The 14,817-nt window shown below is 42.4% G+C and overlaps 2 protein-coding genes across 2 annotated transcripts; both read left to right on the top strand.

The window, feature by feature from the left end:
- Positions 1–502: 502 nt before the first annotated feature.
- On the top strand, positions 503–1,378 carry LOC311180666 (olfactory receptor 7C1-like; the record flags this gene model as incomplete). Its single annotated transcript, XM_084248580.1, has 1 exon — positions 503–1,378. The coding sequence occupies exon 1, from the start codon at positions 515–517 to the stop codon at positions 1,376–1,378; it is 864 nt and encodes a 287-aa protein (XP_084104706.1). The 5' UTR covers positions 503–514.
- Positions 1,379–12,772: 11,394 nt separating this feature from the next.
- Positions 12,773–13,609, top strand: LOC311182557 (olfactory receptor 7A10-like; the record flags this gene model as incomplete). Its single annotated transcript, XM_084251427.1, has 1 exon — positions 12,773–13,609. Exon 1 carries the CDS (start codon positions 12,788–12,790, stop codon positions 13,607–13,609), a length of 822 nt encoding a protein of 273 aa, XP_084107553.1. The 5' UTR covers positions 12,773–12,787.
- Between the last annotated feature and the right edge of the window lie 1,208 nt (positions 13,610–14,817).

Here is a 14,817-nt window from a genome sequence, read left to right as displayed (position 1 = left end):
AGCCTGGAAGCCATAGATGCTCTAGACCAACACTGCTTGAGCATTCGCGCACACGTGAGACTTCCAGTGGTCTGTCTCAATGCAGATTCCGACTCAGCGGATCGGAGTGGGGCCTGGGATACAGCATTCAAGGAATCTCTTGGATAACGCTGATCCTCCCGTCCTGGGGGGTCACGTTTTGAGTAGCTGGGCTCGAGAAGGTAAAACTATGTCGGCGCTGAGACCACATTCCCACACACTAGTGACAAAAATGGAAAGAGCGAGAACATTTGAAATTCCCCAAATAAAGGCAACTGGAAAAAATGTAGCACTTTACAAATTCATTCACCGGGAATGAAAGGCAACTACACTTCCGTGCTTGGTGTGACGGCTGAATGATGCTTTTTTTCTCTTTCCTGGCAGTTATTTCACCCACATGGAATCAGGAAATCAAACACGTGCATCAGAATTTCTCCTCTTGGGATTTTCAGAAAAGTCAGAGATTCAGTTTATTATTTTTGGGCTGTTCCTGGCCATGTACCTGGTCACATTCGCTGGGAACCTGCTCATCATCCTGGCCATCAGCTCCGACCCCCACCTGCACACGCCCATGTACTTCTTCCTCTCCAACCTGTCCTTTGCCGACATCTGCTTCACCTCCACCACCGTCCCCAAGATGCTGCTGAACATCCAGACGCAGAACAAAATCATAACATATAGAGGTTGCCTCAGCCAGATTTTTTTTTTCATTGTGTTTGGGTGTCTGGACAATCTCCTCCTGACCGTGATGGCCTATGACCGCTATGTGGCCATCTGCCACCCCCTGCACTACATGGTCATCATGAACCCCCGCCTCTGTGGACGGCTGGCCCTGGGGTCCTGGTGCCTGAGTGTCCTCGGCTCCCTTCTTGAGACCTTGACTGTTATGAGGCTTTCGTTTGGCACCAATGTGGAAATCCCACACTTTTTCTGTGATCTTCCGGAGGTCCTGAAGCTGGCCTGTTCGGACACCCTCATCAATAACATAGTGGTATATTTCACAACTGGCCTTCTGGCTGTCATTCCTTTCAATGGGATACTTTTCTCATACTATAAAATTGTTTGCTCCATTCTGAGGATCTCCTCAGCTGGAGGCAAGTACAAAGCCTTCTCCACCTGCGGCTCTCACCTCCTGGTGGTGTCCTTGTTCTATGGCACAGGCCTGGGGGTCTACCTCAGTTCTGCGGCCACTTTGTCCTCCAGGTCAAGTCTAGTGGCCTCAGTGATGTACACCATGGTCACCCCCATGCTGAACCCCTTCATCTACAGTCTGAGGAACAAGGATATAAAGGGGGCCCTGGGGAGACTCCTTGGCAAGTTGGCACCAACCAGGGGTGGGGTTATTGCAGGATGCTCGTGAGGAGCTGGGTGCACTGAGTACCAAAGGTCCTGGCTAACTTGGCCCAATATTTTTATTTTTTCTACTTTTACATGTTTGAAAGAAAATCTCTCCTTGGCTCTTCCCTCCCCCATTTCCCCTTATGTTATTTCTTGGGTTTCCTTTTTCACTTTACATGCAGTCATTTTAATCTTATATGAATATAACTGCTATTTTCTCAGCTACCTTCAATAATGACTTAGATTAAAAAATAAATGAAATCTTATGTGTTCAATGTATAGCCTCAAACTCATGGGATATGCACCTATTTTGAATGTTGCCCTGCAAATTCATTTAAAGAGATACTTTTTAGTTTGAATAAACACATAAAATATTTGCTTCTTTTTAATCCAATTCAATTTCCCTTTTGTAACGTTAACCTTGCTAAATTTCTCTACTCAGCACGATATATATTCCTCAAATTGTGGCACTATAGCTTACCCATCTTTGAAACTGCAATGCCTAGTCCATTTCTTACTTTCAATGGAATGAAGAATGGATGCATGTTTATATAATAGACAGGCGGCGACCTGTATTGATTTAACAAAACTTCTTGAGATAGAAATGTTATTGATAGTGATTTAGATTAAAAATAACTGTCCTTGATATGTACCTACTAAGTTTTTTTATACATTATCAAATTTAATTTTTCTAAGAACATTTTTATGTGATGAGTAGCATTTCCCTTAGATAAAGATGAGGAAGTAAGTGTTTCTTGTATCTAGGTCACAGGTACAAAGAGGATGAGCTAGGATGGTCTAAATCAGACAGCTCAACAACGAATCATGTTATGTTGCCTCTTGTCAAAACTTATTAGAATAATAGTTAATTCTCCAAAGAAATAGGAATTGTCTAATGTGTAAATATTCAATTAACAAAGAATCTTTTCCATTCGAGAAATATTTTATCTCTGGAATCTGTAGCTTTAGAATTAAATCCTGAGCTAAGATTTATTCTTTGCTTGAATTTCTTTGAATATAAGGTTGATCACATTTTCTTGTGTGTATATTTAGTTATTTTCTTTTAGAAATATTTAATCCCTTTTCATCTCAAATCTTAATGATTTACCACTGATCTGCATACCTAGATAATTCTGCACATGACTCACTCACCCTCTCCCAAATCGCCAGGCCCCTGTCACGTTCCTACCCCTGCCCTGCTCTGCCCATCCCACCTCTGCCCTTCTGATAACCAGTCAGGTTTTAATAGAATCTAAGAATTATTCTTGCAATTGACAAATATGGAGTATCTTTCCATTTCTTTGTGGCTTCCCATATCTTTCATAGTGACTTATACTTTTCAGTGGTTAGGACCTTCAGTCCCTGGATTGAAATTATTCCACATATTTAATCCTTTCTAGGGTTATTGTAAATGGGATGTTTCCTTATTTCTCTTCTATTCATTGTGTATAAAAACACAATAGATTTTTGTGTATTGATTTTATATTCTGCCACTTTACTATATTAATTTATTAGTTCTAGTAGTTTTTTGATAGAGTCTTGGGTTTTCCGTGTATATTGTCATGTAACCTGCAAATAATGAGTTTCACTTCTTTTCCAACTTGGATTATATTATGTGTTATTTTTAATCTAATTTGAAGCAAATTTTTAAATCACTCATTCATTGCTATGTAAAGTATTTCTTTTTCATACTGTACCTCTATACACGGAAGTATAGTAGATTGGTGTCTATGTAAGGGGGCTTATGTGTTGAGGTGAATGATTGGAGGGTGTGTTATATTATTTTCTTGTCGCTGCTTAAAAATTCCAGTGCTGCCTACAATTGTTACTTCTTTATTGTTCTGAACAAAATATCTCCCTGTTTGTAAATTTGTCATAACCAAAAAGAGATTGGAAGGAACAATATCAAGGTCTTTCATTTTTTTCTATAAAGTGTATAAATGTGGATTCTTTTTATGTCCTTAAACATAGTGATGGTTTCTTTCACTGCGCAGGAAATTTTTAGTTTGACTTAGTTTGTTTATTTTCACTTTTTGTCCCCTGGCCAGAGTGCCCAAAGACATCTCTGAAGTGAATGCTGTCATGTCCTTTACCTGTTTTCTTCTATGAATTTTATGCTTTCAAGTCTTACAACCAGTCTTTAATATATTTTAAATTAAGTTTTTATAAAAGGTGGGAGATAGTGGTGTAGTTTCATTATTTTGCATATGGTTGTCTAGTTTTCCCAACAACATGGCTAAAGAGTCTTTCCTTTCTCCAGCACATTTTCTTGGTTCCTTTGTCATAGATTCAGTGCCATACACCTAGTTAATTTCTGAGCTCTTAATTCTATTCTATCGGTCTGTGTGTCTACTCTTAGTCCAATATTATACTGTTTTGATTTTCATAGCTTTGTAATATATTTTGAAATCTGGGAGCATAAAGACATCATACCAAATAGAAGAAAATATTTGCACATCATATCTCTGATAAAGCAATAATATCTACAAAGAATTCAAAAGCTCAACGCCATTAAACCAAATAACCCAATGAAAAATAGCCAGAAGAACCAAAGAGACACTTCTCCAAAAAAGACATGCAGATGGTCAACAAGCACATGTAAAAATGCTCATCATCACTTATTAAAACTAAACCAAAAAAAAAAAATTCTGTAGAAATACATCTACAGAACTGAGGCTACCAGAGGGGGAGTAGTTGAGTAAAGCAAAGGCAAGAAGGGATGGGGAGTGGACTTTGCTTTGGGTGTGGTAGGTGTGAACCTATACTCCTAAATCATATAAAGTGTTATAAACCAACATTGTCTCAATTGAAAAAATACAATTTAAAAAACCAAAAATACCATACACTGTACCTATGGAGTCCACATCAGTAGGCAAAGCTGAATAAACTGGCCATATATGGTCTGGGCATCACAGATGACCTTAAGTACAGGGAGGAAAACTTTAAATCATCGATTTCATTATTATGTAAAGTAATTATTTTTCATGCTCGATATCTATGCACTGAATTATTGTATATTGATCATTGTGTTTATGGAATAAACACATGTTTATTTGAAATAAGTAGTCTTTTGCCCAATTGTTATCTAATATTCAAATATTTTGAAAGTATATAAAAATCAAAGCTAATTTTCCTAGTACCTTTGTTTTATTTATTAATCAGGGTTATACTGGTTTACAACACTGTATATGATTCAGAAATACAGGAGCCCACCTCTTCAGGTGTATGTCACCACACCACACCCAACACCAATGCACCCGTAGCCCCCACCACAGTCCACTGCGCTCCATTCCTCCTTTCTGATGCACTCCGCCCTCTGGTAGCCTAATTTTTTTTTAAAGATTTATTTATTTATTTACACAAGCACTGGGTACAGTCAGAAGCGCGGGAGGGCGAGAGAATTCACCAGAGCCAGAGCGGGGAGCAGAGCAGGCAGAAGGACCGAAGTACACTGCTGAGGGGAGCAGCGGGCGGCCGGAGAGGTCTGCGCGCCATGTGGGACCCTTGCTGGCAGCTGGGATTGAACCGGCGCTGCAGAGGCTGCGGGTAGCTTCACAGCCCAGCGCTCAACTGCTGCACCACCAGGGGAGGCCCTGGTAGCCTAATTTTTGCATTCAGATTTATAGGCTTTTGTTTTGTTTGGTTTATGTTATCTGACTCTGGTTTCTCTATAATCCACATATGAGTGAAACCATGTGTCTTTCTCCTTCTGAATTATTTGGCTTAACATTATACCCTCCAGTTCCACTTGTAATCTCATAAAAGGCATGAGTTCATCTTTTTATAGTTGAATAGTATTCCACTGTACATACGTACACCACATCTTCTTAATCTACTCACATGTCCTACGTCACTTATGGTGCTCCCATAAGCTGGCTATTGCAAATAGTACCCCACCAACATCCCATCTCTCTGTGGCGCCAGACACAAGTCTCTGCAGACTGTACGCTCTCAATGAGCCTTACAAGGTCAGTATCTGAGGGGTGGGGGCAGGGTGAATACCGCCTATTGTCCTGTCCCTGTTACCAACACAGGGGACCCACTGAGAGCACCGCAGCATCTACGCCCGTATCTGCTCTCAGTCACTCTGTGTTCCTTCAGACCACTGAGCTCTCCCCTCCCCGGGGCTGTCAACCAGGCAGTGTGTGTTTCCAAGGCAGTGTCCCACCCAAGATCATGTACTCTAGGCATTTCTCTCTACCCACCTCCTGTTTAATGAAGCATGAAACATTTCTTTTTTTTTTTAATAATAAATTTTATTGTTATATTCCCCATACAATTGCAGCCCCCCAATTCTGACCCCAATCCCTCCCCTCCCGCCCCCGCCCCCCTAAAAGTGTCTCTGGTTCATAGTTTTTTGTTGATTTTGATTTTCACTTTCTTATAGTTATTCATTTTCCTGGTCCCTTATTTAAGTTTTCTAGATTCCTGCTATGAGTGAGACCATCCGGTATTTTTCTTTTTCTTTTTGGCTTATTTCGCTGAGCATGATCCCTTCCAGCGCCATCCATGTTGCTGCAAATTGCATGTGTTTATCTTTTTTGAATGCTGAGTAATATTCCACGGTATATATGTACCACATCTTCTTGATCCAGTCATCTATTTTTGGGCATTTGGGTTGTTTCCAAAGCTTAGCTATTGTAAACAGTGCTGCTATAAACATAGGGGTGCAGGTGTTCTTTGGAATGGATGTTTCTGTGTCCTTTGGGTAAATACCTAGGAGTGGAATTGCTGGATCCTATGGAAGCTCTATGTTTAGTAGGTCCAGAAATCTCCACACAGCTTTCCACAGTGGTTGGACCAGTTTGCACTCCCACCAAAGTGCAGAAGAGTTCCTTTTTCTCCACACCCTCGCCAGCATTTGTTGTTGCTAGTTTTTTTAATATGTGCCATTCTCACTGGTGTGAGATGGTATCTCATGGTAGTTTTGATTTGCATTTCCCTGATGACAAGTGATGTTGAACATTTTTTCATATGCCTGTTGGCCATTTGCATTTCCTCTTCAGAGAAGTTTCTTTTTAGCTTGAAGCATGAAACATTTCAATGTCCCTTCTGGTACAGACTATGCTGGTCTCTAATGTCCAAGGGGTGCTCCTTTTTCACACTAACCCATTGGATCTTGTGGGTGCTGTGGCAGTGCTGGTTAACTTTCAGGAGCAAAACACAGATTATACTTCATGAAGTAACTGATCACTGAGTTCATTTCTTTTTTGCATGCCACCATCCCTTACTCCCCTTCAGAACTTTCTCCCTCTCTCTCCTTCCTAGCTTTGAAAATTTCACTTCATTTATTAGTGTTCACCAACTTTCATAAATATTTTGTTGTGCTGAATTGTCTACTATATAAGTGTCCAATATTCCTCCGGCTGCTAGAAGAGCAAAGGGAGGCCCTCACTGGAGATCACTGTCATGCCTGCTCCTGCCTCACCGAGGGCTGTCACTGATCCCGCTTTGGCAGGGAAGGCTGGGCACGATTTACAGGTTGCTCAGAAAACTGCTGTTTGGGATGACGATGGTGACCTGTGACGACGGTGACGCCTGGCGTCAGGAGTGGACTTGTGTTGGAGCTGCCCCTGTGCTGGCAGCTCCCTGTGCTGCTAAGCAGGACATGTGCCTACTCTTTGGGGGGCCGAAGAGGTGCACGGGCTTCAGAGTGAGTGTGGCAGTTACAAAAATCTTCACTCTTTGTACCTGCATATTAGCTGCTTAGGAACACAACACAGCCATTTCCTTCTGGAGTTTCAAACATAAGGCTGCTGCAGTCACATCACAGTAAAAACAAAAAAAGAAATTCCCATTCGCTTTTGCAAAAGTGCCATGACAACAAGGAGTGTGGTATCTAAGGTTTTACATAAAGGAACGCAGTTCTCGGCTTAATTAGAGTGGAAGAGCACTATTGCGCATATGGGGGGTCTGTGCACCCCAATATTTGTGCCTGAATGATCTAGGGCATTAAGTCAAGATGAGTTCCTCAGGCACGGACATTTGGAAAACTTGAACACAGAGTTACAATAAAGTGCTGGGTGGTAACAGCTCTGGAAGGTGCGGGAGTTCATGAAAAAGGAGTAACAAAAACTGGATGCACTTGACATCTAATCTAGTCTCTTGGGATCAGAGAATCATTAAGGAACTTTCCTTCTGTCCAGTCCAGTGTCCACAGGGAACTCATGAGCTCAGAGCTTGGAGCAGGAGAGTGAGGTGTGGCTAATGAGACCGCGTGGAGGGCGGTAAATACCCTGTCTCCCTCGGTCCCTCAGACTGTCCAACCCGGGACCGGAGAGGACATGATTCCTGTCTGTGGAGCCCGACCTCTGCCCAGGGACCAGCCCTTGGCGCCCTCCTGAGATCCTGTCTGTGACACAGCCCAGATCCATCCTCAAGCGTCCAGGAGGGACTTGGACCGCCACATGGAGAAGCCCCCCTCACAGCCCCCACCCAGGTGAGTCTCAGAGCCCAGCAGGCACTTGGGACAGATCCAGGGAAAATGCAAACTGAGAAGTTCTGCCTCAGGTCACAGAGATCAAACCAGGCCCAGGGACAAGAGGTTCCCTTGTTCTCTTGCTTGACTGACTCGTCAACTTATAATTAATTTACTTAATTTGTGACTCAAAACTGCCCACTGCTCTCAACAATACAGAGATGGTGCTGACAGTGAAGAGACGGGAAGGAAAATCTGTTTGGATGAGAATGAAGGGGGAGTGAGAGGCTTAATGTGGTTCTAGCAAAGTTAGGACAGATCCTGGAAGGTGTGGGGTTGAGGCAGCAGGAAATAAAGTGTAAATGTGAAGGGGATGCATGGTGGTGGATGGGGTGTGTGAAGGTGATGTGTGTCAGAGAGCTCTAGACTAATGTGGGCAGATGACCACACAGAGCAGTTGAGGCGATGAACAGTGTGCAGGAGATGAACAGGAGATGAACTGTATTCCCTCATAGTAGGTGCTCACATAATTTATACTTATTATTTAATTTCAATTTGGGATCTAAAGAGTTTTCCTTTGCAACCACTCCAGTAGTCAAATTTGCATCGTTTTGCTTGTTAGCATTTTACTTTTTAAATTATAAATTGTGCTCATTCTTACAGTTTACTTACTTACTAGGGCTCAGTATTTATTCTGATGTGTGATTCAAATACTCAAACAGATTTGGAATTTCTCAAGATAAAAGTTTTGCACTCAATTCTCCCACATATGTATAGATTGTTGGGCAAAATGTTCTAAAGTTTTCAATTTTCTTTGATCCTCATTTGATTCTATTGTGTCCCACCATGGATTTTAAACATCGTCTGTTTTCTTGCATTCTTAGTGGTAATAAGCTATTGTACATATTGTGTTCATAGATCACATCTGTGTTTAGACATTACTATGTCTCCTCACACTGTGATGTGATCTGTTGTATTTTCATTGAGATTTCACTGATATGAAACAGTGTGTACGTTGGAGAAAAACATGTTGATTTGATATATTTATATTGCAGTATGATTCCCAGTGAGCACAAGCTAACACTCTATCAGTGCACACAATCGATATTTATTTTTGAAACAAAATGATTCAGAAATAATCTCTCGGCAATTTTGAAGGTTACAAGGAATGACTGTTGACTACGTCACACTGTAGTAGATTCCAGAACCTTATTCATCCAGCAGCTTCAAGTGTGTATCCTCAAACAACCTCTTCCCAATTCCCCACCCTAGTCCGTGGAAGCAAGTTAAGTCTGTTTCAGATGCGCACACACAAGTGATATCCAGTATTTGCAGTTCTCTGACTTCCATCAAGGAGCAGGATGTTCTTAGGTGCTCATGTTGTCACAAAAGGCAGGGTGTCCTTCTTTCTCTTGACTAATATTATTTGATATTTTATTATATAGAATGTGTATTATAACAACATGGTGTCTTGTGCGTGTCTTACACATTATATGTTTTACATAATCCATGTATATTCATTTGGACAATTAAGAGCAATACTATATACATATATATACAACACATATATTTTATATCTATACATGTACACATTATTTTCTTTATTTATCTACTGATGGACTCATCATTTATTTCTAAATTTTGGCTCAACAAACAAGGGGTGTGGATAGCTGTTCCATGTCCTGTTTTCATTGCCTTTGTACATGTATGAACACATCACGGGGGAGTCTATCTTTGCTATTTTGAGGCACCTCTGTTTGCTTATCCCCTGTGGTTAACATGGTTTATTATCCCACTGACAACACCCCAGGGTTGTCTGCACCCCACTCCCACTGCTGACCTTTGGTCATCTCCCTGGGAGCTCTGTCAGCAGCTGTGGGTTGACAGCTCCTGGTTCGGATTTGCATTTCCCTGGTGAGTGATCCTGAGCACCCCCTCATGTGTTTGTTGACCATCTAGGTGTCTCCTCTGGAAAACACATATTTAGGCAATGACATATTAGGCAATGGTATTTGCATAGCCATGACTTCCTTGTGACATGAAAAAGCAAGAAGCCACATGTGGTGCTACAAAACTGAAAAGCTTCTGCATACAAGAGAGACAAAAGGGACACTGGGCGGCCAATTTGTTCCTAAAAACAGCCCCCGCCTTCCATCTCCTGGATCACATTCTTCTGTGTTCAAATGACAAATGATATTCCCCTCAAGCATATTGGAATCCATTTTTGTTTCTCTAGGTTTATCTCCCAATTAGCTTTTTCCAGCCAGAGTTGAGGGTAACTGGGTCCTGCCAAGAAGCAGATGGTACAAAGGAACTGACCCTGACAGGATGCTGTTCACACGCAGGGCAGTGGGCCACACTTGCTGCGGGTGGGAGTGCAGCCTTGTCCAGCCCTCACAGAGAGCAGTGAGGACGTGTCTCACACAGTAAACATGGGTCTGCGATTTGACCCAGTCATTCCACTCCTAGGCATCTGTCTACGATATTCAAAAAGCTAACTTCAAAGAAAACTTGCACTGCCTTATTTCTGGCAGCCCTATACATTATAGCTGACACATCCTGACATATGAGCAGATCAAGAAGATGTAGCATATAGACACCATGGATACTACTCAGCAATCAAAAAGACAAACTTTAGCCATTTGTGGCACATGGACGGAGCTTGAAATCATGAAGCTAGCTGAAATAAGTCACGAGAAAGATAGATATCAGACGGTGTGACCGATGTGTGGAATATAAAGAAACTAAATTAACAGATTAAAACAAGGTTAGAAACTAACACTTGCTAACTGAGTACAGAGCTGAGACACCAACGGGGGAGGCCGGGGGAAGGGGAAGAACGGGGTGGGAGAGAAGCACAATGGTCTGTAGTGGTGGAATACGGGTGAGAGGGTGTGGGTGCACTATGGTGGCCATACCTGGTGGGGGAACCCTGGAACTACCTCAGTTACAAAACAATAAATGAATAAATAAGGACACAAAAACCAAGGTTCTTCCTTTTAGGTAATCAGTGTCTTAAAATGCAGAAAGGCCTCCCTGGTGGCGCAGGCGGTTGAGCGCAGCGCTGTGAAGCTGTCCGCAGCCTCTGCAGTGCCAGTTCGATCCCCACCAGCCTCAGAGCAACCCACATGGTGAGCAGACCTCTCCTGTCTCACCCGCTGCTCCGCTCAGCACTGTGGATTTCATCAGTCTGCCGGTTCTGTTCCCTGCTCTGTCTCTGGTGAATCCTCTCACCCTCCTGCACATCTGGCCTGTACCCCGGCCCTTATATAAATAAAATAAATCTTTAAAAAATGCAGAAGAAAATAGCAATTTTCTTTACAATTCTGGAGAGCTGATTCTTTGAAAGGCAAACCACTTCCTATTTTCCTTGTCCTTAGTGATTTGATTTCCAATCTCAGCTCTGCCTCAGTGCACAGGACAAAATGCTCTAAGCGCGGATCCGAAAGTGTGTGTGTGGCTAAAATAAGGGGAATAAGCCTTATTGCAGGTAAAGAGACGCACAGACTGGACATCTGTCCCAAGTTGAAGCTGTCTTCTGTGATCAAACAGTCAGAATTTAGATTAAATGTGAGAGAAAGAAATGTTTACAGAGGGATTTGAATTACAGATAATTTATACATGTAGGACTACTGTTCACACTTAGGCACAGCGCATGTAACACAATCCACACACCAGAAGATCAGCAAATGTACAATGTCATGAAGCAGCAGGATGTCCGGGCCACCTGCCCACTTTCTCTTCTCACCCCCAACCTGGAGCACCCCCTCTTGTCACAGCATACTTCTGGGATCTGTAACTGTGCCAGGAATGCTCCTGTACTGACATCTTTTTCTGGCTATTTCCCCAAACCAAAATATTTTTCTCATGCATATATTGTTACCACGTGATATCTCATCATAAAAAATCCCGATGACTTCACATTTTTTGTTCAAAGTCTCCTAATTGGAAGTGGTTATATAAGCTTCCTCTAGATTCTACCTCTTCATCCAACTGCATTATTTTACTTAACAATAATAATCACCATATGAAATATTATTAATGGAGACCACACACATACTTAAAAGAAAACTTGTTTGGGGATAGGATTTTATTTCGTTTTAAAAAAAGATTTTTTTTTATTATTTATGCATTGAAGAGCTGGCCAGCAGGACAGAGGTGCAGAGGATGAGAGGACTCACCAGACAAGGTTGGGGAACTGGACAGCAGATCTCCTGAGATACACTGCTGAGGGGAGCAGCTGGCACAACAGGAGAGGTCTGTTGCACCATGTGGGTCAGCAACCTGGCCAGGGATGGAATACAGGCTGTCTGGGTGGTAACCCTGAGACATAACCCCTAGGGCATCAGGGAGGACCCAGAGCTAGGATTTTTCAAAGTTGGTCTCACTGCTTTTTCTGCATGATTCCAACAATATTTGGATAATATAATTGGTCAAACGTATTTAAAAGAAAATCTCAAGGCCTCCCTGATGCACAAGGGTTAAGATGTAACCTATGAAGCTATCCACAGCCATTGCAGCATGAGTTTGATCCCTGGCCAGGGAGCTACCCACCCATATGGCACAGCAGACCTCTCCGGTCTCCCTGTTGCTCCCCTCAGCAGTGTATTTCAGTCAATGTGCCTGTTCTTTTTAAAAAGAAAAATGAAAATCTCAGGAAATTTTTAAAGAAAATTTGGACTTAGAATATGTTTGCATTAGGTGAAAGAATGGCTAATTATTTTCAGCATCAAGAGAAGTTGGGTCATTAACAGCCTTGAAAATTTCAGGTAAAGGTCACTAGCTCTATAACATGAAATTTATTAACCGCATGTATTTAAAATGAAATCACCCCATTTAAACTCATTCCGTGATTGCTCTGCTGTGGTTAAGTTGACATCACTTCTGTCTCCATCCCCCAGGCTCACCAGCGACGTGGCGCCAGGAAACCAAACCTACCCCACAGCGTTCACCCTCCTGGGGCTCTCAGAAGAGGCCTCCCTGCAGCCCCTCCTCTTCTGGGCATTCTTGGCCATGTACTTGGTCACGGTCACTGGGAATCTCCTCATCATCCTGGCCATCGTCACGGACCCCCACCTGCACACCCCCATGTACTTCTTCCTCTCCAACCTGTCCTTTGCTGACATCTGCTTCACCTCCACCACCGTCCCCAAGATGCTGCTGAACATCCAGACACAGAACAAAGCCATCACCTATGCGGGCTGTGTCAGCCAGATGTTTTTCTACATGCTCTTTGGAGGAGTGGACAACTTCCTCTTGGCAGCCATGGCCTATGACCGGTTTGTGGCCATCTGCCATCCCCTGCACTACATGGTCATCATGAACCCCAAGTTCTGCATCCTCCTGCTTCTTGCATCCTGGGTGTTAAGTCTTCTGAATTCTCTGTTACACAGCTTAATGGTTTTGCGACTGTCCTTTTGCTCACAGCTGCAAATCCCTCACTTCTTCTGTGAACTGGAGCAGGTGGTCCAGCTTGCCTGTTCTGACACCTTCCTCAATGAGCTGGTGATATATTTAGCAGCGGGTGTTCTGGCGATCATTCCTCTCAGTGGCATCCTTTTCTCTTACTCTAAGATTGTGTCCTCTGTTTTGAAAATCTCCTCAGCGAGCGGCAGGTACAAAGCCTTCTCCACCTGCGGGTCTCACCTCTCCGTGGTCTCCATGTTCTATGGGACGGCGCTCGGCGTGTACCTCAGCTCTGCCTCTACCCACGAGTCCAGGGACAGTGCAATCACCTCGGCGATGTACACGGTGGTCACCCCCATGCTGAACCCCTTCATCTACAGTCTCAGAAACAGGGACCTAAAGCAGGCCCTGGGGAGGCTCTTCAGCTGAAGAGCAGCCCAACGTGATGGTGTTTCTGCCCTCAGATTGTCTGGTCGGGAGCAGCAGGGCTCACATTCCATGGACTAAGTCATGATCCTGTCATCAGTTAGTCAGAGATAATCTGTGTTTGTCTTATGTACAGAGTTTGATATCAGTTTTTATACATTATAAATATGTTTTCTGTATTTCCTTAATTATTTTTAACTGCTCTGAATACTGGAGTCAGCATTAACAAAAGCATAGTGTACTTGAATTTTTCTTTAGGAAAATGTTTAAAACAAAAAGTTGGCATTTACAAAATATTAAAAAAAATGAAGGAAAAATATGTACAACTGTGTCATGTAAAAACAAGCAACTTACTGATGATCTCCTGAAAAATCCTGTCATATCACAGTATCCATGCGTGCTCAGCATTAATATTCAGCTGTCCCTGATTTCTGTCCTTTACTTCCATTCCTTCGGTGATTTGTGTAGACCCGTAATATTTCTGTTCGTGTCATTTTGCTCAGGGCTTTGTGAGCTAAGGCTCAGTTTTTCTTCCTTACAGAAGAACTCTTGTCAGCTTTTACTGTCAGGCAGGCAGCCCAGACAGTGATAAACTCCACTGGCTTCTCTGTCTGGGAAGCTTTTATTGACATTTATATTTGAATAATTCTGCAGGATAGAGTATTCTTGGCTGGAAGTCCTTGCATTCATTGCTCTTCTTTCCTGGAGATGGACAGGGGAAAATCAGAGGAGAGCCTCATTTGGGGCCTCTGCAAATGATCTTTTACTCAGGCCTCCTGTAAATTTTTCTCTTTTTCGTGATTTATTTATAATTTAACATTGTGGTGTCAGGTGCAGGTCATTTTCAATTTGAAATCCGGGTGTCATCTCTACATCCTGGACATTCCTGCTAATTTCATTCTTTAGGTTGGATAATTCTCAGCTATGATTTTTTGGAAAAGCATCCCTCCTCGCTTCTTTCTTCTATACTTATCCTCTATAGTTATGTTTCCACTTCTAATTGCGTCTGACATTGTTTGTAGCATTTCCTTATTTTTCCTGTGTCCTTGTATCATTTCTCTCTGTTTTCCAAACTGGGTGATTTATATATTTGGATCCTCTATTTCTGAAGTAAATTTGTTTGCCAGTTTAATTGTATTTAAAACATTTTCTATATCATGTTCATTTACATTGAGACACTTTTGTGTGTCTTAACATTGTCCATCTCTTTG

Source organism: Talpa europaea (genome assembly GCF_964194135.1).
Source record: "Talpa europaea genome assembly, chromosome: 12".
In the NCBI taxonomy this organism is placed as follows: domain Eukaryota; kingdom Metazoa; phylum Chordata; class Mammalia; order Eulipotyphla; family Talpidae; genus Talpa; species Talpa europaea.
The sequence above is the reverse complement of the archived record's forward strand: the minus strand, read 5'-3'. Positions and strand labels throughout refer to the sequence as shown.